The sequence below is a fragment of the Pelodiscus sinensis genome, chromosome 1, assembly GCF_052426305.1.
Source record: "Pelodiscus sinensis isolate ZL-2025 chromosome 1, ASM5242630v1, whole genome shotgun sequence".
Lineage (NCBI taxonomy): Eukaryota > Metazoa > Chordata > Testudines > Trionychidae > Pelodiscus > Pelodiscus sinensis.
The window spans coordinates 360369007-360391719 of NC_143052.1; the positions used below are offsets into that span (position 1 = coordinate 360369007).

The window sequence follows — 22713 nt, forward strand, 5'->3', positions numbered from 1 at the left end:
GGTGCCGCGTTCCTGGGGGTTCAGGGGAGCAGGCGGGTCCCGGGGCACACACCGGGGGGGGCTGGCCTGGCCGGGTGCCGCGTTCCTGGGGGTTCGGGGGAGCAGGCGGGTCCCGGGGCACACACCGGGGGGGGCTGGCCTGGCCGGGTGCCGCGTTCCTGGGGGTTCGGGGGAGCAGGCGGGTCCCGGGGCACACCCAGCGGGGGGCTGGCCTGGCCGGGTGCCGCGTTCCTGGGGGTTCGGGGGAGCAGGCGGGTCCCGGGGCACACCCAGCGGGGGGCTGGCCTGGCCGGGTGCCGCGTTCCTGAGGGTTCGGGGGAGCAGGTGGGTCCCGGGGCACACCCAGCGGGGGGCTGGCCTGGCCGGGTGCCGCGTTCCTGGGGGTTCGGGGGAGCAGGCGGGTCCCGGGGCACACCCAGCGGGGGGCTGGCCTGGCCGGGTGCCGCGTTCCTGGGGGTTCGGGGGAGCAGGCGGGTCCCGGGGCACACCCAGCGGGGGGCTGGCCTGGCCGGGTGCCGCGTTCCTGGGGGTTCGGGGGAGCAGGCGGGTCCCGGGGCACACCCAGCGGGGGGCTGGCCTGGCCGGGTGCCGCGTTCCTGGGGGTTCGGGGGAGCAGGCGGGTCCCGGGGCACACCCAGCGGGGGGCTGGCCCGGCCGGGTGCTGCGTTCCTGGGGGTTCGGGGGAGCAGGTGGGTCCCGGGGCACACACTGGGGGGGGCTGGCTCGGCCGGGTGCCGCGTTCCTGGGGGTTCGGGGGAGCAGGTGGGTCCCGGGGCACACACTGGGGGGGGCTGGCTCGGCCGGGTGCCGCGACGGCCAAGCGAGGTGCCCAGGAGCAGGTGCACTGCTGGCTCTGACGGGGCAGCTCGTGCGTCTGCGCGGGAAGGACGGGCCAGGGGCTCGGGTTGTTTTACGTTTTCTGCCGGGCGGTTGCTCAGTGTGGCGGGGCAGCGGCCCCCAGTGTCCCCAAGGGGCAGCGGAGGAGCACCCCACGGCCCTGCCTGGGAATTCCCGCCCTGGTGCTACAGGGCGCCTGGCTAGAAAGGGCAGAGACTGCGTGGGGGGCACAGGACCAGCCCGTCACCCCGGCCTGCGTCCCAGCAGCGCCCCAGGGCCAGGGGCCGGGAAGGAGGCGCCGGCCCAGCCTGGCACCGGCCGCGCCCCAGAGACGGGTCACTCGGCCGCGTGGCCCCTCCCCCCAGCCGGCCCCAGGCCGTGGGGCCCAGCTCAGCCCCCTGCTTCCGCCAATAGACCTGCACTGGGGACGGCAGCGCTGGGCCCGCGAGCGCCTTGGGGAGACCCCAGGGGTCAACGGCCCGGCCTGGGCTGCCCTTTGGACGGGGAGCCCGGCGGGGGGGGTTATAAATTCTACGGTGTGTAAGGAGGGCTGGGGGGCCGAGGGAGTACTGGGGTGTCTGAGGGGAGGGGGGGGATGGGTTATAACCTCTCCCCTGTGTAAGGGGGCTGGGGGGCCGAGGGAGTACTGGGGTGTCTGAGGGGAGGTGGGGGATGGGTTATAACCTCTCCCCTGTGTAAGGGAGGGCTGGGGGGCACAGGGAGCACTGGGGTGTGTGAGGGGAGGTGGGGGATGGGTTATAACCTCTCCCCTGTGTGAGGGGGGCTGGGGGGCACAGGGAGCACTGGGGTGTCTGAGGGGAGGTGGGGGATGGGTTATAACCTCTCCCCTGTGTAAAGGGAGTTGGGGGGGGCACAGGGAGCACTGGGGTGTGTGAGGGGGGTGGGGAATGGGTTATAACCTCTCCCCTGTGTAAGAGGGGGCTGGGGGGGCACAGGGAGCACTGGGGTGTGTGAGGGGAGGTGGGGGATGGGCTATAACCTCTCCCCTGTGTAAGAGGGGGCTGGGGGGGCACAGGGAGCACTGGGGTGTGTGAGGGAGGTGGGGGATGGGTTATAACCTCTCCCCTGTGTGAGGGGGGCTGGGGGGCACAGGGAGCACTGGGGTGTCTGGGGGGAGGTGGGGGATGGGTTAGAACCTCTCCCGTGTGAGGGGGGCTGGGGGGCACAGGGAGCACTGGGGTGTCTGAGGGGAGGTGGGGGATGGGTTATAACCTCTCCCCTGTGTGAGGGGGGCTGGGGGGCACAGGGAGCACTGGGGTGTCTGAGGGGAGGTGGGGGATGGGTTATAACCTCTCCCCTGTGTAAGGGGGGCTGGGGGGGCACAGGGAGCGCTGGGGTGTCTGAGGGGAGGTGGGGGATGGGTTATAACCTCTCCCCTGTGTGGGGGGGGCTGGGGGGCACAGGGAGCACTGGGGTGTGTGAGGGGAGGTGGGGGATGGGCTATAACCTCTCCCCTGTGTGAGGTGGGGGCTGGGGGGCACAGGGAGCACTGGGGTGTCTGAGGGGAGGTGGGGGATGGGTTATAACCTCTCCCCTGTGTAAGGGGGGACTGGGGGGGCACAGGGAGCACTGGGGTGTGTGAGGGAGGTGGGGGATGGGTTATAACCTCTCCCCTGTGTAAGGGGGGCTGGGGGGCACAGGGAGCACTGGGGTGTCTGGGGGGAGGTGGGGGATGGGTTAGAACCTCTCCCCTGTGTGAGGGGGGCTGGGGGGCACAGGGAGCACTGGGGTGTCTGAGGGGAGGTGGGGGATGGGTTATAACCTCTCCCCTGTGTGAGGGGGGCTGGGGGGCACAGGGAGCACTGGGGTGTCTGAGGGGAGGTGGGGGATGGGTTAGAACCTCTCCCCTGTGTGAGGGGGGGCTGGGGGGCACAGGGAGCACTGGGGTGTCTGAGGGGAGGTGGGGGATGGGTTATAACCTCTCCCCTGTGTGAGGGGGGCTGGGGGAGCACTGGGGTGTCTGAGGGGAGGTGGGGGATGGGTTATAACTGCTCCCCTGTGTGCGGGGGGGCTGGTAGTGGCAGCGTACAACACAATGGGGATTGTGTTCACTGTTATGTTGCATGAGAGTTCCACTGTCCCTTAACAGCCAAGGTGTGTGCCTCAGTTTCCCTGGGCAGAGCCCCGCCACAGGACGCTGGGGACGGGACAGCCGGCTGCACGTACCCACCGCCCGACCCTTCATTCCTTGAGCCAGGGCAGGGGACCAGGTGACATGATCCACGCGGGAAGCAGGGGAAAGGTTGGTGGCGGGGCTAGCAGTGGGGGGGGCTAGCAGTGGGGAGGCTAAGCAGTGGGGGGGGGGGGTTGCTGCATGCGCCACGCTTGCTGGCCGGGGGCAGGGCCCTTGGCTCCCAGCCCCTCTCGCACTTGGGCTGGGCCACGCAGCTGCCCCTTGGGGATCACCTCGTTCAGCTGCTTGGTGCCCAAGTGAACACGCTGCCCTGGCTCCCAGGCGTGGCCGAGGGGGCGCGCGGGCAGCACCTCGCTACCACCCGCGCTGGGCACAGCAGGGGGACCGGGCTGACCCCTCGCTGCAGTCGGTCCCGTCGGCCAGCTCACCCGCAGGCCGAGATCCGGGAGGTGCTGCGCTCCCGCCAGCAGCTGTTCTCCGACAAGCCGGGTCTCAGCAGCCTGGCTGTCCACCGGGTGCAGACGGGCACCCACCCCCCGTGCGCTGCTCCCCGTTAAGGGTCAGGGGAAGACGGGCCAGGGCTGGAGAGAGGGGGCCGGGACATGCTGGCGCAAGGGGTGATCCAGCCGCCCTGCAGCCCCTGGGCCTCTCGGGTGGTGCTGGTCCCCAAGGACGGGTCGAGCCGGTTCCTCAGGGACGACCGGAAGCTCAGCGCCATCCCCGTGTCCGACAGCTCCCCCATGCCGAGGCCCCACAAGCTCCTGGAGAAGCTGGGAGGAGTTCGCTGCCTCACCACGCCGGACCCCCCTGAAGGCCGCTGGCCCCGAGCGCTGGCCACGGGGGAAGTTCAGGGCCCCCCCGGGCAGGAACTGCAGCTCTCAGACAGGTGCCTGTGGGTGCTCCACGGGCGCTTGAGCAGCGCTACTGGGAGACGGTAGGTAGCCGTGCCCTGAGGGGCAGCCCCTTCCCTTTGGGATGCCGCCGCGCCCTGTGAACACCCAGTGGGCAGAGCTCGTTACTGCGCAGGTGAGGCACTCGTCCTGCAGCGCTGCCCCGGGGCGACTGGAGCCAGTGTGCTGCGTGGAGCCAGGCACTTTCCAGGAGACCATGGTGCCAGTGTGCTGCTGCGTGGTGCCAGTATGCTGCGTGGTGCCAGTATGCTGCGTGGAGCCAGTGTGCTGGGTGGCACCAGTGTGCTGGGTGGTGCCAGTGTGCTGTGTGGCGCTAGTGTTCTGCGTGGCGCCGGGCGCTTTCCAGGAGACCGTGGCGCCAGTGTGCTGCGTGGCGCCGAGTGCTTTCCAGGAGACCGTGGTGCCAGTGTGCTGCGTGGCGCCGAGTGCTTTCCAGGAGACCATGGTGCCAGTGTGCTGCGTGGCGCCGGGCGCTTTCCAGGAGACCATGGTGCCAGTGTGCTGCGTGGCGCCGAGCGCTTTCCAGGAGACCGTGGTGCCAGTGTGCTGCGTGACGCCGAGTGCTTTCCAGGAGACCGTGGTGTCAGTGTGCTGCGTGGCGCCGGGCGCTTTCCAAGAGACCATGGTGCCAGTGTGCTGCGTGGCGCTGAGTGCTTTCCAGGAGACCGTGGTGCCAGTGTGCTGCGTGGCGCCGAGTGCTTTCCAGGAGACCGTGGTGTCAGTGTGCTGCGTGGCGCCGAGTGCTTTCCAGGAGACCGTGGTGTCAGTGTGCTGCGTGGCGCCGAGTGCTTTCCAGGAGACCGTGGTGCCAGTGTGCTGCGTGGCGCCGAGTGCTTTCCAGGAGACCGTGGTGCCAGTGTGCTGCGTGACGCCGAGTGCTTTCCAGGAGACCGTGGTGCCAGTGTGCTGCGTGGCGCCGAGTGCTTTCCAGGAGACCGTGGTGTCAGTGTGCTGCGTGGCGCCAGTGTGCTGCGTGGCGCCGGGCGCTTTCCAGGAGACCATGGTGCCAGTGTGCTGCGTGGCGCCGAGTGCTTTCCAGGAGACCGTGGTGTCAGTGTGCTGCGTGGCGCCAGTGTGCTGCTGCGTGGAGCCAGTGTGCTGCGTGGCGCCGGGCGCTTTCCAGGAGACCGTGGTGCCAGTGTGCTGCGTGGCGCCGAGCACTTTGCAGGGAATCCCGGTGAGCGCATGAGCCAGCCGAAGCAGGATCAGCACATGCGCGAGGGGGAAGGCGCCAGGCTGCGGGAATGCTGGGACCCAGCCCCACTGGGTGCCTCACTGCGTCGCCCTTGCGCCGGGCGCCCCTACGCTGGCCGGGCTCCATGGGAATAGGGGGTAGGCCTGGTGTGCAGGGCCTGGGGGAGCCCTGGAGCCACACGCCAGCGCGACGCGGGGCAGGCAGGCGACACGGAGCCAGGGGAGGCTGCCCACCGGCAGGACTGGGAACACCCGGCTTAACGCGCTTGATCTTCAATGGGGTGATGAGCAAACATCTGGGGGCTGCTGGCCCGTCCTGCCCCCATCTTCCCAGGGCCATCCTCACCGGTCCCATCCAGCTGTGTGCGGCCAACCTGGCGGCAGGCGCTGGGGCCACGGAGCGCAGGAGTCGGGGCTGGGGGGGAGGGGCAGGAGACTGGGGACGTGAGGGTCTGAGTGACTAAGGGCAGATGGTTCAGGTGCATGATGGGCCCAGGGGGGGCGTGTGCAGGAGTCTGGGGGTTGGTCCGAACTCACACGTCCCGGCACGCACTTTCACAACAGCTGTTGAGTGGATTAACGCGCCGGCGAGATCGTGCTAATGAAGCGCGGGATATTTAAATACCCGCTCCATTAGCGATTTCAGTCGCCTACCTTTGCATCCCTAGTTCGAACTAGGCAGCGAGTGTAGACGTCCTCTAAGAGATCAGTAAGGCAGGATTTCCCTTTACAGAAACCATGTTGACTTTTGCCCAACAAATTCTGTTCTTCTACGTGCCTGACAATTTTAGTCTTTACTATTGTTTCGACTGATTTGCCCGGTACTGAGGTTAGACATAACGGTCTGTAATTGCCAGTCGCCTCTAGTGTCTTTTTTAAATATTGGTGTCACATTGGCCCCCTTCCAGTCAGTGGGTACAGAAGCTGATTTAAAGGATAAGTTAAAACTACAGTTAACAGTTCCACAATTTCCCATTTGAGTTCGTTCTGAACTCTTGGGTGATGCCGTCTGGTCCCGATGATTTGTTACTGTTCAGTTTATTAATTAGTTCCAAAACCTCCTCTAATGACACTTCAAGCTGTGACAAGTCCTCAGATTTGCCACCTACAAAGGACGGGGCAGGTTTGGGAATCTCCCCAACATCCTCAGCCGTGAAGACTGAAGCAAAGAATTCATTGAGTTTCTCTGCAATGACTTTATCGTCTTTAAGTGTCCTTTTGTATCTCGATCATCCAGGCCCCCCCCCCCCCCCCCCCCGGTTGCTTAGCAGGCTTCCTGCTTCTGAGATGTACTGAAACATTTTGTTATTACCTTTGGAGGTTTTGGAGAGCTGTTCTTCAAACGCCTTTTTGGCTTTTCTTATTACATGTTTGCACTTGATTTGACAGTGTTTCTGTTCCTTTCTATTTATCTCACTAGGATTGGACTTCCACTTCTTAAAAGATACCTTTTTGTTCTTTTGCATGGTTAAGCCACGGTGGCTCTTTTTTAATTCTTCTACTGTTTTTCAATTTGGGGTTTACATTTCAGTTGGGCCTCTATTATGGTGCCTTTGAAAAGTTTCCATGCAGCTTGCAGGGATTTTACTCTAGTCACTGCACCTTTTAATTTCTGTTTAACTAGTCTCCTCATTTTTGCATAATTCCCCTTTCTGAAATGAAATGCCAGGGTGCTGGCTGCTGAGGTGTTCTTCCCACCACAGCAATGTTCAATGTTGTTATATTCCGGTCACTATTCCCAAGCGGTCCTGTTATAGTTACCTCCTGGACCAGATCCTGCACCCCACTCAGGACTAAATCGGGAATTGCCTCTCCCCTTGTGGGTTTCAGAACCAGCTGCTCCAAGAAGCAGTCACTTAAGGTGTCAAGAAATTTTGTGTCTGCATCTCGTCCTGAAGTGACATGTCCCCAGTCAATATGGGGATAGTTGAAAACCCCCAGTATTTTTGAGTCCTTTATTTTGACAGCCTCTCTAATCTCCCTTGGCATTTCATAGTCACTATCACTGTCCTGGTCAGGTAACAGATCCCTACTGTTATATACTTATTGGAGCAGGGAATTACTATCCACAGCGATTCTATGGAACATGTCGATTCACTTAAGAGTTTACTTCATTTGATTCTACATTTTCTTTCACATACAGTGCTACTCCCCCGTGACCTGTTCTGTCCTTCCGATATATTTTGTACCCCGGAATGATTGTCCCCCATTGATTGTCCTCACTCCACCAGGTTTCTGTGATGCCTGTTATATCAGTATCCTCCTTTAACACGAGGCACTCCAGTTCACCCATCTTATTTTTTTAGACTTCTAGCATTTGTGTATAAGCACTTTAAAAACGTGTCACTGTTTGGTTGTCTGCCCTTTTCAGATGTATCGGACTCTTTTTCATGTGAATGTTTTTCATCTGATCTGGCCCATACTTTATCCTCTTCCATCCTCTCCTCCTGACTAAAACCTAGAGAATCTCTATCTATAGACTTTCCTCTAAGGGTACGTCTGGACTACATGCCTCTGTTGCCAGAGGCATGTAGATGAGGCTACCAGACATAGGAAAATGAAGCGGCGATTTAAATAATCGCCGCTTCATTTAAATTTACATGGCTGCTGTGCTGAGCCAACAAACAGCTGATCAGCTGTTTGTCGGCTCACCGCGCTAGTCTGGACGCTCCCCTGCCGACATCAAAGGTATCTGTCAACCACCCAGGTATGCCTCCTGGGATGAGGTTTACCTGGGTGGTCGACAAATACCTTTGATGTCGACACCCGCGCGTCCAGACTATCGTGCTGAGCCAACAAATAGCTGATCAGCTGTTTGTCGGCTCAGCGCGGAGCCATGTAAATTTAAATGAAGCGGCGATTATTTAAATCGCCGCTTCATTTTCCTATGTCTGGTAGCCTAATCTACATGCCTCTGGCGATAGAGGCATGTAGTCTAGACGTACCCTTAGAGACGTCTCTGTCCGATCCACATGCTCCTCCGCACCAATCGGCTTTCCCCCGTCTTAGTTTAAAAACTGCTCTGTGACCTTTTTAATGTTTAGTGCCAACAGTCTGGATCCACTCTGGTTTAGGTGGAGCCCATCCTTCCTGTATAGGCTCCCCCATCCCAGAAGTTTCCTCAGTTCCTTATAAAGCTAAACCCCTCCTCCCTACACCATCGTCTCATCCCCGCATTGAGACTATGAAGCTCTGCCTGCCGACCTGGCCCTGTGCGCGGAACTGGAAGCGTTTCCGAGAACGCCACCAGAGAGGTCCTGGATTCAGTCTCTTTCCTAGCAACCTAAATTTGGTCTCCAGGACGTCTCTGCTACCCTTCCCTATGTCATTGGTACCTACATGTACCACGACCACCGGCTCCTCCCCAGCACTACACATAAGTCTATCTAGAAGCCTCCAGAGATCGGCAACCTTCGCACCAGGCAGGCAAGTGACCATACGGTTCTCCCGGTCATCACAAACCCAACTATCTATGTGTCTAACGATCAAATCACCCACTACTAACACCTGCCCCTTCCTACTGACTGGAGTCCCCTCCCCCGGAGAGGTAACCTCAGTGCAAGAGGATCCCCCAACATCTGGAAGGAGGGTCCCGACTACGGGAAGGTTTCCCTCTGCTCCTGTTGACTGCTCTCCCCTGAGCCTTTCACCCTCAAGAGCGCAGGGGCTGTCTGACCGGAGGAGGGACAAGACTACATTGCCCCGGAAAGCCTCATCTACGCACCCCTCGGCCTCCCTCCTCTCCTCCAAGCCCATACATGGTCTGAGGGCCAGGAGCTCCTTGCACCGGGTGCACACACACGCCCCCACCCACAGGGCAGGAATCTCACATGCTACAGCGAGTGCAATGAACGGGAGACTCCCCCTCTGCTGTGGAAATGCAGTCGCCTGGGCCGCACGAGCTCTGCTTTCGCCCGCCTGAGACCCAGGGTCTTTGGGAACGGACGCCAGTGCCCAGACAAAGCTCCGTGTGTGCCGTGCAGTGGCTGTTCCAACACTGCTGCATGCCTGTGAAACCGGGACACGTAAGCGTCACCTGAACAATTTCATCAACGCTGCGTCAGGAGAATCCCAACTGGCCGGGAGGACGGCGCACGAGCACTCGCGGCTGGGCGGGGCGAATATGGCCAGCACTGGCCTGGCCACGGGTCCGGACGCCTGATCGGCGCCTCCCAAAGCAGGCTGTTCCGAGTGGAAGGAGGGACGGGGCTGCGCTGGGGGCCAGAGGGAGCGGTTTAAGGACATGTTGAAGGCAAACATGGAGAAGCGCAGCCTCAGTGTTGCCACATGGGAGCACCTGGCCCAAGAGCGTCCCCAGTGCAGAGCGGTAATCCAGGCGGGGGCAGCGCGAGTGGAGAGGCCCCGGCGCAGCACAGACAAGGAGAGGAGAAAAGAACCGTCAAAACCTCCCTGCGTCCCTCCAGCAGCCCCCAGCACCTGCCCCCTGCAGTAAGACCGGCAGCTCCAGAACCGGGCAGGTCAGCCCCTACGGATCCACAAAGAGGGCGACAGGAAAACGCCCTCCGGAGCGAGCGACTGCCGAGCTAGTGCCCTGGTTGTTGGCTGAAAGGTAAGGGAGGGGCTGCAAGTGACCTTCTCTGGTTTAGTTGCTGGGACTTTCATGTGTGGAGGGAGGCACCGGAGCACGTCTCAGCCGGGCCTGGACTGCTCTCCGGAAGGGAGCCCCGATGCACGTCGCACGAGGGCCGCCGGGCGGGGACCTTGCATGGTGTGTGCCGCGTCTGGAGGGGCCTGGAGAGCCGTTCTGGAGATCAGCGCCCCTTGCTAAGGCTCCGTTTCCGCTGTTCTCTTTTGTTGCCAGGAGATGCTCCGAGGACGCCTGTCGGGCGAGGAATGCCCAACTGCGGGAGTCAGCTGCCGGCTGGCTGAGGAATATGCCTCCTGCCCATCAGGACCGTGCGGGTAGCCTGGTTCCTGCTCTGACTGACGGTGGCCACCGCCAAGGAGCTGGGGGGGGGGGCCAGGTGACGGGGCGGTAGGCGATGGCTGTAGGCTGCCCAGAGGCGCCTGAGCCCTTTCCTGGTCTTGTGGGCTCAAGCTGGTGGGAGCCCCGCTCTCCGGTGCCGCTGCAGGGATGGCTGCCTGGGCGGGGCGCTGGGGCAGGACGAGCCGTCTTCTCCTGCTGCATCGCGGGGCGCTGGCGTTCCCTGGCCCCAGAAGGGAGGGCTTACAGCAGGGGCGGAGCAGACGAGGGGAATGAAGAGCCGGCGAGAGGGCGGCCGGCGCCGCGGAGTCGAGGAAGGCGGCTTCAGCGCTATCCCCACAGACCGAGCACCAAGAGCTGCTAACGTTGAACCAGGTGCCAGGATCACCCTCCAGCGGGCGCCCGCAGAGTCGAGGGGCCGCTAAGCGTGACCGGAGCCGGCGCACTCAGGAAGGAGCAGAGGGGGTGATCGGTGGCACACGCCTAACAGCTGTTTCACGTCGCAGCCAGCCGGGACCGGCTACCTAGTCCCGATCTCGGGCGCAGCGGTGCTCAGACACTTACGGTGGGGCACCCGCGGGGACGCTCCTCAAACCACCAGCCTTTACCACCAGGGCCTGCTCCAATGGCCCCTCCACCTGGGGCAGATCCTCGCGCCTCACCTAAGGGCCGGGCTCAGCTCCGGCACGGCCCTGCCGCGCAGACCGAGGCCAAGAACTCGTTTCGCTTCTCCACAGCGTCCCGGCGTGCTCCGTCCAGCCACCAGGGGGCGCCGGCCACCGTCCCACGCCCAGGCCACTGCCGCGGGGACGGATCCCTCGCCCCGGCTCCCGCCCCCACGGTTCAGCTCTCCGAGGCGGAGCCGGCCCGGCCTGTCGCCTGGAAAGCAGCGCGTGCCCGGGGCACAGCGGAGTCCCACAGCCACAAGCAGCCCACGAGCTTTCGTGGCACGACCCGCGGGCCCCGCTGGGCTCTTCGGCCAGACCTGGGCGGCCACGTGTCCCCGGCCAGCCAGCTGACTGTGGAGCTGCAGGGGGGTGGCCGAGGTGTCCTACCCGGGGGTCCTGCCTTGGGAGGGCGGGGCGACCGGAGGTTTGTGCCCCACGGTAGCTCCGTGGCCGCCCCCGTCACAGCCGTGCGAGATGGGGAAGCCGGACAGGGTGGGCCGGGCTGGGGGCTCTCTCTGCACTGGAGAAGGGCCTGGCCAGGGCCCCAGTGCCGGCAAACCCAGACTCACCAGCCACCGGGCGGGGTGGGGCTGACGCGGGGGGCCCGAGGGGGGAGCGACACCCCCTCGTGTGCCTGGGCAGGAAGGTGCTGCCCGGGTGCAGAGCGACGCGGCCGGAGAACGACGCCTGAGCTGGGCTGGGCCCTGCGCCGTGTCTGCCTGGGGCATTGCCCGGTGCGACCCCCTGCCCGGCCGGCTGACCCGGGGAAGGGGCCGTGGCCAAGCTGCTCAGGTGGGGCCGGCTCCGGCAGGGCTGCGCCGTGGAGGGGCCGTGCGAGGGGGGCGTGCCAACGCCGCGGCGGGGCCTGGCCTCCCCGGGCCGCTGACAGAGACCCCGCTCAGTGCGGTCGAGTGGGGGTGCGTGATGCGGGGGTGGGGTCACTGTTGCTTCATTGTGTGTGCAAGTCACTGCAGTAACCTTGTGTGTGTGCCTCAGTTTCCCTGGCCACGGCATCAATAGCAATGGACGTGGGAGTCTCATGCACACTGGCTGGTGCTTCCTGTCTCCTGAGCCTAGGCGGGTTGGAACAAGGTAACCCCGTCCGGCCGGGAAGGGGGCAGAGCAGGAGGCGGGCTGCCTGTGGGGCGGGGGCTGGCTGCTGAGTGGGAGTTCGGTGCCTTAGAGGGGAGAGGGCCACAGGCTGGGGCTGCAGGGAGCCTGGTTCCAAGCCAGTCGCCCTCGTCTGTCACTCGGTGGGACCCCAGCAAACCCTGGAGCACATCGGCCCCCTTGGCCTGGCGCATCGGCCCTGCCCCGTCCCGCCCCGCCCTGCCCCCTGGCCGGCCCCAAGCCCACCCTGCCCTGCCTCCCAGCCCTGCCCGCTGGCCCCAAGCCCGCCCTGCCCCGCCCTGCCTCCCAGCCCTGCCCGCTGGCCCCAAGCCCGCCCTGCCCTGCCCTGCCTCCCAGCCCTGCCTGCTGGCCCCAAGCCCGCCCTGCCCCGCCCTGCCTCCCAGCCCTGCCCGCTGGCCCCAAGCCCGCCCTGCCCTGCCCTGCCTCCCAGCCCTGCCTGCTGGCCCCAAGCCCGCCCTGCCCTGCCCTGCCTCCCAGCCCTGCCTGCTGGCCCCAAGCCCGCCCTGCCCTGCCCTGCCTCCCAGCCCTGCCCGCTGGCCCCAAGCCCGCCCTGCCCTGCCCTGCCTCCCAGCCCTGCCTGCTGGCCCCAAGCCCGCCCTGCCCTGCCCTGCCTCCCAGCCCTGCCTGCTGGCCCCAAGCCCGCCCTGCCCTGCCTCCCAGCCCTGCCCGCTGGCCCCAAGCCCGCCCTGCCCTGCCCTGCCTCCCAGCCCTGCCTGCTGGCCCCAAGCCCGCCCTGCCCTGCCCTGCCTCCCAGCCCTGCCTGCTGGCCCCAAGCCCGCCCTGCCCTGCCTCCCAGCCCTGCCTGCTGGCCCCAAGCCCGCCCTGCCCTGCCCTGCCTCCCAGCCCTGCCTGCTGGCCCCAAGCCCGCCCTGCCCTGCCCTGCCTCCCAGCCCTGCCCGCTGGCCCCAAGCCCGCCCTGCCCTGCCCTGCCCTGCCTCCCAGCCCTGCCTGCTGGCCCCAAGCCCGCCCTGCCCTGCCTCCCAGCCCTGCCTGCTGGCCCCAAGCCCGCCCTGCCCTGCCTCCCAGCCCTGCCTGCTGGCCCCAAGCCCGCCCTGCCCTGCCCTGCCCTGCCTCCCAGCCCTGCCCACTGGCCCCTGGTCCCGCCCTGCCCTGCCCGCCGGCCCCACCCTGCCCCGCCCTGCCCACTGGCCAGCCCCAAGCCTGCCCTGCCCTGCCTGCCAACCCTGCCCGCTGGCCCCCGGTCCCGCCCTGCCCGCCGGCCCCTGGTCCTGCCCACTGTCTGGGTTGGCAGGGCCAGCGGGTGCCCGCTCTGCACCGCCCCCGCAGCACCAGGCTCACCTGTGAAGGGCTGGCTGGGCGCCTGTCCGGGGGCCCGCACGGGGCTGCTGATGAGCTGGGCCAGGGGATCCGGCAGCCGGGGCTGGGCGGCCGCCGGGGGTCCCCCGGAGCTGGCTGGAGTGTGGGGCTCAGGGGGTGAAGAGAACCTCTCGTAGGCCTCCTCCTCCTCCCGAGAGAGGGGCCCAGCGGGCGAGGGGGGCGGCTGCTGCCCTGCCCTGCCCTCCAGCTCGGCCTCCAGCTCCCGCAGCTCCTGCGAGAACCTCTCGATGCTCAGGCCGGAGCCGCTGGTTTCGCTGGGGGCCTGGGCCAGCAGCTCGTCCAGCAGCGAGTCCACGGAGCGCAGCTGCTCCCGGGCGGGGGCGGGGGCGGGGGCGCCGTTCTCCGCCGGGGCCTGGAGTCCCCTCTGCTCCCAGCGCACCTTCTTCACCGCCACGTCCCCGGCCGGCCCGCCCGCTTGGGCCCCGTTGACGAGGTGAGCCGCAGCCTCGGGGCCGGCTGCAGGGGGGCCAGCGCTCGGCTCACTGCTGCTGGGGGGCCCCGCCAGCCTCCCGCCTTCCTCGGGCAGGCCCCGTTTCTTAGTCCGGGGGGTGGCGGGGCCGGCGGGCGGGGGGGGCGCCGGGCCGCTCCCCGTCGTAGGGGGCTGACCACACGCGGCAGGCCCAGGCGCACTGCTCCACGCTGAGCTGGGCGTCCCGCAGGTACTCCAGGTAGTTCCCCTCCAGCTCCGACACCTCCTCCCAGCGGGCCGGGGGGCGGCAGGGGCTGCCGCTGGGCGTGGCCAGCCCGGGCGAGCGGGGCGTGGGGCTGCCGGCGTCCGCGCTGCTGCTCTGCTGGCGCACGAAGAAGGCGAGGCGGGAGGGCGTGGAGGGCCGGGGGCTCCCGTGGGCTGTGAGGGGAGAGACCAGGGCCTGAGACCTGAGACCTCCACGGGCCTGGCTCCGGCACCCGGCTCCAGCCCCAGCCCCAGCGAGGGAAGGGCGGCCCAGGGCGACCCACCCCGGAGTGGCCACGAGGCCCCCCGCATCCGCTGCCGGTCCAACTGGGCCCAGCAGCCCCCCGCCCCCTCCCGCCGCCGTGCCGCCCCCTCCCCCCCCCCCGCCGTGCCGCCCCCTCCCCCCCGCCATGCCGCCGTGCCGCAGCGTCCGAGGCCGGGCCGCCCCCCCCCCCCCGCCATGCCGCCGTGCCGCAGCGTCCGAGGCCGTGCCGCCTCCCCCCCCCGCCATGCCGCCCCCTCCCCCCGCCATGCCGCCGTGCCGCAGCGTCCGAGGCCGTGCCGCCCCCCTCCCCCCCGCCATGCCGCCCCCTCCCCCCCTGCCACGCCGCAGCGTCTGAGGCCGTGCCGCCTCCCCCCCCCCCCGCCGTGCCGTCCCCTCCCCCCTCCCCACCACGCCGCAGCGTCCGAGGCCGGGCCGCCTCCCCCCCCCCGCCCGCCGTCCCCTCCCCCCCCCGCCACGCCGCAGCGTCCGAGGCCGGGCCGCCCCCTTCCCCCCGCCATGCCGCCCCCTCCCCCCGCCGTGCCGTCCCCTCCCCCCCGCCACGCCGCAGCGTCCGAGGCCGGGCCACCCACCTCCCCCCCGCCGTGCCGCCCCCCTCCCCCCCCGCCGTGCCGCCCCCTCCCCCCTCCCCACCACGCCGCAGCGTCCGAGGCCGGGCCGCCCCCTCCCCCCCACCAGGTGCTGCCAGAACAGCCGGGGAGGAACAGCAGGGGAGCCAGGCTGGGGGGGCACGGCACAGCACCCCACCTCTGGCGCAGGCGGCAGGCTCCGGCTCCGGGGCGGGGAGGCAGCAGCGTGGGATGAGCGAGAGGAACTTGGCGGCCGTCTTGCCGTAGATGTCCAGCTCCCTCACCGCCCGCCTCTGGCTCAGCATCACGTGGCTGCAGGGGATCAGGTACCTGGGGCAGGGGCGAGGCGGGTCACAGGGGGCAGGGGCCCCACCCGAGCCCACGCACAGGGCCCCGCCCCCCAGTGCGCACGGCCCCCCCCCTCGGCCCCACCCGAGCACACGCACAGGGCCCCGCCCCCAGCGCGCATGGCCCCCCCCCGGCCCCCCCCCGGCCCCACCCGAGCACACGCACAGGGCCCCGCCCCCCCCGGCCCCACCCAAGCACACGCACAGGGCCCCGCCCCCAGCGCGCATGGCCCCCCCCCCCCGGCCCCACCCGAGCACACGCACAGGGCCCCGCCCCCCCCCCCCCCGGCCCCACCCGAGCACACGCACAGGGCCCCGCCCCCCCCTCGGCCCCACCCAAGCACACGCACAGGGCCCCGCCCCCAGCGCGCATGGCCCCCCCCCGGCCCCACCCGAGCACACGCACAGGGCCCCGCCCCCCCCCGGCCCCACCCGAGCACACGCACAGGGCCCCGCCCCCCCGCCCTGGCACACAGCGGCCAGGCTGCCGAAGGGCCAGAGCCGGGAGGGGGGCTGAGGGCGCCTGCCACACACTGGGGCTCCCCGTGGGGCCTGGCCCCGTTGCCGGCCGCTGCCCGTGGGGCCCGCACTCTGGGGAGGCCCCTGAGATGGAGAAACCGAGGCACCGTGCCCCTCCCCCGCCTCACCTGAGCACCAGCTGCAGCATCACGTCCTCGCAGTTGAGGTTGAGGAGGGTGCGGAAGAGACTCAGAGACACCATGCAGAGCTGGGGAGACAGGCACGGGCTGGGCCCCACGGCCGGCACTGGGGGCGCGCGGGCTGGGGCAGGCGCTAAGGGGGAGGGGGGCCCAGAGAGGGGGCGTACGCGGGGGCTGGGGCGTACCTGGCGGGGGGGCGTACAGGGGGTTGGGACGTACCCGGCGGGGGGCGCCTACGGGGGGCTGGGGCGTACCCGGCGGGGGGGCGTACGAGGGGCTGGGGCGAACCCAGCGGGGGGGGCGTACGCGGGGGCTGAGAGGGACCCGGCGGGGGGAGCGTACGCGGGGGCTGGGGCGGACCCGGCGGGGGGGCGTACGGTGGCTGAGGGGGACCCGGGGGGGGGCCGTACGCGGGGGCTGAGGGGGACCCGGCGGGGGGGCGTACGCGGGGGCTGAGGGGGACCCGGCGGGGGGGGCGTACGCGGGGGCTGAGGGGGACCCGGCGGGGGGGCGTATGCGGGGGCTGGGGCGGACCCGGCGGGGGGGCGTACGCGGGGGCTGAGGGGGACCCGGGGGGGGGCGTACGCGGGGGCTGAGGGGGACCCGGCGGGGGGGCCGTATGCGGGGGCTGAGGAGGACCCTGGGGGGGCGTACGCGGGGGCTCGGGCGTACCCGGCGGGGGGGCCGTATGCGGGGGCTGAGGAGGACCCTGGGGGGGCGTACGTGGGGGCTGAGGGGGACCCGGCGGGGGGGCGTACGCGGGGGCTGAGGGGGACCCGGCGGGGGGGCGTACGCGGGGGCTGAGGGGGACACGGCGGGGGGGCGTACGCGGGGGCTGAGGGGGACCCGGCGGGGGGGCGTACGGGGGCTGAGGGGGCCCGGCGGGGGGGCGTACGCGGGGGCTGAGGGGGACCCGGCGGGGGGGCCGTATGCGGGGGCTGAGGGGGACCCGGCGGGGGGGCGTACGCGGGGGCTGAGGAGGACCCGGCGGGGGGGCGTACGCGGGGGCTGAGGAGGACCCGGCGGGGGGGCGTACGGGGGCTGAGGGGGACCCGGCGGGGGGGCGTACGCGGGGGCTGAGGGGGACCCGGCGGGGGGGCGTACGCGGGGGCTGAGGGGGACCCGGCGGGGGGGCCGTATGCGGGGGCTGAGGGGGACCCGGCGGGGGGGCGTACGCGGGGGCTGAGGGGGACCCGGCGGGGGGGCGTACGCGGGGGCTGAGGGGGACCCGGCGGGGGGGCGTACGCGGGGGCTGAGGGGGACCCGGCGGGGGGGCCGTATGCGGGGGCTGAGGAGGACCCGGCGGGGGGGCGTACGGGGGCTGAGGGGGACCCGGCGGGGGGGCGTACGCGGGGGCTGAGGGGGACCCGGCGGGGGGGCGTACGCGGGGGCTGAGGGGGACCCGGCGGGGGGGCTGAGGGGGACCCGGCGGGGGGGCGTACGGGGGCTGAGGGGGCCCGGCGGGGGGGCGTACGGGGGCTGAGGGGGACCCGGCGGGGGGGCGTACGGGGGCTGAGGGGGCCCGGCGGGGGGGCGTACGGGGGCTGAGGGGGCCCGGCGGGGGGGCGTACGGGGGCTGAGGGGGACCCGGCGGGGGGGCGTACGGGGGCTGAGGGGGACCCGGCGGGGGGGCGTACGGGGGCTGAGGGGGACCCGGCGGGGGGGCGTACGGGGGCTGAGGGGGACCCGGCGGGGGGGCGTACGGGGGCTGAGGGGGCCCGGCGGGGGGGCGTACGGGGGCTGAGGGGGACCCGGCGGGGGGGCGTACGGGGGCTGAGGGGGACCCGGCGGGGGGGCGTACGGGGGCTGAGGGGGACCCGGCGGGGGGGCGTACGGGGGCTGAGGGGGACCCGGCGGGGGGGCGTACGGGGGCTGAGGGGGACCCGGCGGGGGGGCGTACGGGGGCTGAGGGGGCCCGGCGGGGGGGCGTACGGGGGCTGAGGGGGCCCGGCGGGGGGGCGTACGGGGGCTGAGGGGGACCCGGCGGGGGGGCGTACGGGGGCTGAGGGGGACCCGGCGGGGGGGCGTACGGGGGCTGAGGGGGACCCGGCGGGGGGGCGTACGGGGGCTGAGGGGGACCCGGCGGGGGGCGTACCCGGGAGTTGCTGGCCAGGCGGGTGACGAGCGTGTCGAGAATTGGGCTCTGCTCGTGCCGATGCAGGAGGATGAAGCGCAGGAAGGTTTGCAGCAGGGCCGGGTCGGTGACGCTCCGCAAGAACAGCTCCAGGTACGCGGTGCTGGCGATCAGCTCCTCCACCGCCGCCTGCGGGACAGCCGCTCAGACACCCGCCCCCTCCGCCGCCCGCGGGACAGCCGCTCAGACACCCGCCCCCTCCGCCGCCCGCGGGACAGCCGCTCAGACACCCGCCCCCTCCACCGCCGCCCGCGGGACAGCCGCTCAGACACCCGCCCCCTCCACCGCCCGCGGGACAGCCGCTCAGACACCCGCCCCCTCCACCGCCGCCCGCAGGACAGCCGCTCAGACACCCGCCCCCTCCACCGCCCGCGGGACAGCCGCTCAGACACCCGCCCCCTCCACCGCCGCCCGCAGGACAGCCGCTCAGACACCCGCCCCCTCCACCGCCGCCCGCGGGACAACCGCTCAGACACCCGCCCCCTCCACCGCCGCCCGTGGGACAGCCGCTCAGACACCCGCCCCCTCCGCCGCCCGCGGGACAGCCGCTCAGACACCCGCCCCCTCCACCGCCGCCCGCGGGACAGCCGCTCAGACGCCCGCCCCCTCCACCGCACGCGGGACAGCCGCTCAGACACCCGCCCCCGCCCGCGGGACAGCCGCTCAGACACCCGCCCCCACCGCCGCCCGCGGGACAGCCGCTCAGACACCCGCCCCCACCGCCACCCGCGGGACAGCCGCTCAGACACCCGCCCCCTCCGCTGCCGCCCGCGGGACAGCTGCTCAGACACCCGCCCCCTCCGCCGCCGCCCGCGGGACAGCCGCTCAGACACCCGCCCCCTCCACCGCACGCGGGACAGCCGCTCAGACACCCGCCCCCTCCACCGCCGCCCGCGGGACAGCCGCTCAGACGCCCGCCCCCCCCGCCGCCCGCGGGACAGCCGCTCAGACACCCGCCCCCTCCACCGCACGCGGGACAGCCGCTCAGACGCCCGCCCCCCCCGCCGCCCGCGGGACAGCCGCTCAGACACCCGCCCCCTCCGCTGCCGCCCGCGGGACAGCTGCTCAGACACCCGCCCCCTCCACCGCACGCGGGACAGCCGCTCAGACGCCCGCCCCCTCCGCTGCCGCCCGCGGGACAGCCGCTCAGACACCCGCCCCCTCCACCGCACGCGGGACAGCCGCTCAGACGCCCGCCCCCTCCGCTGCCGCCCGCGGGACAGCCGCTCAGACACCCGCCCCCTCCACCGCACGCGGGACAGCCGCTCAGACGCCCGCCCCCTCCGCTGCCGCCCGCGGGACAGCCGCTCAGACACCCGCCCCCTCCGCTGCCGCCCGCGGGACAGCCGCTCAGACACCCGCCCCCTCCACCGCACGCGGGACAGCCGCTCAGACACCCGCCCCCTCCGCTGCCGCCCGCGGGACAGCTGCTCAGACACCCGCCCCCTCCGCCGCCGCCCGCGGGACAGCCGCTCAGACACCCGCCCCCTCCGCTGCCGCCCGCGGGACAGCCGCTCAGACACCCGCCCCCTCCGCTGCCGCCTGCGGGACAGCCGCTCAGACACCCGCCCCCTCCGCCGCCCGCGGGACAGCCGCTCAGACACCCGCCCCCTCCGCCGCCCGCGGGACAGCCGCTCAGACACCCGCCCCCTCCACCGCCGCCCGTGGGACAACCGCTCAGACACCCGCCCCCTCCACCGCCGCCCGCGGGACAGCCGCTCAGACACCCGCCCCCTCCACCGCCCGCGGGACAGCCGCTCAGACACCCGCCCCCTCCACCGCCCGCGGGACAGCCGCTCAGACACCCGCCCCCTCCACCGCCGCCCGCAGGACAGCCGCTCAGACACCCGCCCCCTCCACCGCCCGCGGGACAGCCGCTCAGACACCCGCCCCCTCCACCGCCGCCCGCAGGACAGCCGCTCAGACACCCGCCCCCTCCACCGCCGCCCGCGGGACAACCGCTCAGACACCCGCCCCCTCCACCGCCGCCCGTGGGACAGCCGCTCAGACACCCGCCCCCTCCGCCGCCCGCGGGACAGCCGCTCAGACACCTGCCCCCTCCACCGCCGCCCGCGGGACAGCCGCTCAGACGCCCGCCCCCTCCACCGCACGCGGGACAGCCGCTCAGACACCCGCCCCCGCCCGCGGGACAGCCGCTCAGACACCCGCCCCCACCGCCGCCCGCGGGACAGCCGCTCAGACACCCGCCCCCACCGCCACCCGCGGGACAGCCGCTCAGACACCCGCCCCCTCCGCTGCCGCCCGCGGGACAGCTGCTCAGACACCCGCCCCCTCCGCCGCCGCCCGCGGGACAGCCGCTCAGACACCCGCCCCCTCCACCGCCGCCCGCGGGACAGCCGCTCAGACGCCCGCCCCCCCCCCGCCGCCCGCGGGACAGCCGCTCAGACACCCGCCCCCCCCGCCGCCCGCGGGACAGCCGCTCAGACACCCGCCCCCTCCACCGCACGCGGGACAGCCGCTCAGACGCCCGCCCCCCCCGCCGCCCGCGGGACAGCCGCTCAGACGCCCGCCCCCCCCGCCGCCCGCGGGACAGCCGCTCAGACACCCGCCCCCTCCGCTGCCGCCCGCGGGACAGCCGCTCAGACACCCGCCCCCTCCGCCGCCGCCCGCGGGACAGCCGCTCAGACACCCGCCCCCTCCGCTGCCGCCCGCGGGACAGCCGCTCAGACACCCGCCCCCTCCGCTGCCGCCCGCGGGACAGCCGCTCAGACACCCGCCCCCTCCACCGCACGCGGGACAGCCGCTCAGACGCCCGCCCCCCCCGCTGCCCGCGGGACAGCCGCTCAGACACCCGCCCCCTCCGCCGCCGCCCGCGGGACAGCCGCTCAGACACCCGCCCCCTCCGCCGCCGCCCGCGGGACAGCTGCTCAGACACCCGCCCCCTCCGCCGCCGCCCGCGGGACAGCCGCTCAGGCGCCCGCCCCAGCCCCCGCCCGCTGGACAGCAGCTCAGACGCCCGCCCCCGCCCGCGGGACAGCAGCCCGCTCCCGCCGCCGCCCACGGGACAGCTGCTCAGACTCCCGCCCCCCCCCACACAGGGCTCACCCATGCTCTCGCCCCCCACTCTCCCACCATGGAGCCAGAGCTGAGGCAGGCTGTGACCTGGCTCCCCTATGGCTGGGCTGAGCCTGCCCCCCGGCCAGGCTGCTGACCCTACCTTATGCAGGGCTGGGCCCATCACAGGCACCAGGAAACCGTTGTGCACGTAATCCACCAGCTGCTTCCGCACCACCGGCGGGGCCACCTGCAGGAGCACAGAGCTGAGGGTGCGGCTGTGAGGAAGTGGGGAGTTCGGGGAGTTCGGGGCGGCTGCATGCAGAGGGGCACCCAGTGCCCCAATGTGACTGGTCAATGTGACAAGGGGAGAGCTCTGGAGGGGCCCCCAGGAAGGGGCTGTCGCACCGGAGAGGGGGGATCCGCCCAGAGGGCCGGGATCCAAGTGTGACTACGACCTGAGAGCCATGGGCAGCCGCAGGCAGTGGGTGGCACGGTGCCGGGCTGGGCGGGGTCGGGGGCTCTCGGGACGGGCCCGGTGCCGGGCTGGGCGGGGTCTCTCGGGACGGGCCCGGTGCCGGGCTGGGCGGGGTCGGGGGCTCTCGGGACGGGCCCGGTGCCGGGCTGGGCGGGGTCGGGGGCTCTCGGGACGGGCCCGGTGCCGGGCTGGGCGGGGGCTCTCGGGACGGGCCCGGTGCCGGGCTGGGCGGGGGCTCTCGGGACGGGCCCGGTGCCGGGCTGGGCGGGGTCGGGGGCTCTCGGGACGGGCCCGGTGCCGGGCTGGGCGGGGGCTCTCGGGACGGGCCCGGTGCCGGGCTGGGCGGGGGCTCTCGGGACGGGCCCGGTGCCGGGCTGGGCGGGGGCTCTCGGGACGGGCCCGGTGCCGGGCTGGGTCGGGGGCTCTCGGGACGGGCCCGGTGCCGGGCTGGGCGGGGTCGGGGGCTCTCGGGACGGGCCCGGTGCCGGGCTGGGTGGGGTCGGGGGCTCTCGGGACGGGCCCGGTGCCGGGCTGGGCGGGGTCGGGGTCTCTCGGGACGGGCCCGGTGCCGGGCTGGGCGGGGTCGGGGGCTCTCGGGACGGGCCCGGTGCCGGGCTGGGCGGGGCGGGGGCTCTCGGGACGGGCCCGGTGCCGGGCTGGGCGGGGGCTCTCTCGGATGGGCATGGTGCAGGTATGGACGGGGACTCCCAGGATGGGCACAGAGCCGGGTTGCCCTCCCCCAGGTAGGACGGGGCTCTCGGGACGGGCCCGGTGCCGGGTTGGGCGGCGGCTCTCGGGACGGGCCCGGTGCCGGGCTGGGCGGCGGCTCTCGGGACGGGCCCGGTGCCGGGCTGGGCGGCGGCTCTCGGGACGGGCCCGGTGCCGGGCTCGGCGGGGGCTCTCGGGACGGGCCCGGTGCCGGGCTGGGCGGGGGCTCTCGGGACGGGCCCGGTGCCGGGCTGGGCGGGGGCTCTCGGGACGGGCCCGGTGCCGGGCTGGGCGGGGGCTCTCGGGACGGGCCCGGTGCCGGGCTGGGGCTCTCTCGGATGGGCATGGTGCAGGTATGGACGGGGACTCCCAGGATGGGCACAGAGCCGGGTTGCCCTCCCCCAGGTAGGACGGGGCTCTCGGGACGGGCCCGGTGCCGGGTTGGGCGGCGGCTCTCGGGACGGGCCCGGTGCCGGGCTGGGCGGCGGCTCTCGGGACGGGCCCGGTGCCGGGCTGGGCGGCGGCTCTCGGGACGGGCCCGGTGCCGGGCTCGGCGGGGGCTCTCGGGACGGGCCCGGTGCCGGGCTGGGCGGGGGCTCTCGGGACGGGCCCGGTGCCGGGCTGGGCGGGGGCTCTCGGGACGGGCCCGGTGCCGGGCTGGGCAGGGG

The 22713-nt window shown here is 71.5% G+C and overlaps 2 protein-coding genes across 2 annotated transcripts in view; both read right to left on the bottom strand.

Moving 5' to 3' along the window:
* The window catches only part of FHIP1B (FHF complex subunit HOOK interacting protein 1B), a 38601-nt gene that overhangs the window by 6289 nt on the left and 9599 nt on the right, over positions 1-22713 (bottom strand). The window contains 6 exon segments of the mRNA XM_089775842.1: positions 13141-13748; positions 13750-14026; positions 14883-15034; positions 15699-15778; positions 17806-17973; positions 21023-21109. Of these exon segments, the coding sequence (XP_089631968.1) occupies positions 13141-13748; positions 13750-14026; positions 14883-15034; positions 15699-15778; positions 17806-17973; positions 21023-21109 (1372 nt within the window).
* LOC149526161 (uncharacterized) lies at positions 21114-22391 on the bottom strand (the record flags this gene model as incomplete). The annotated part of the gene is made up of 1 exon (XM_089777621.1): positions 21114-22391. A coding segment is annotated over exon 1 (1278 nt), but the record flags the coding sequence as incomplete, so codon positions are not given.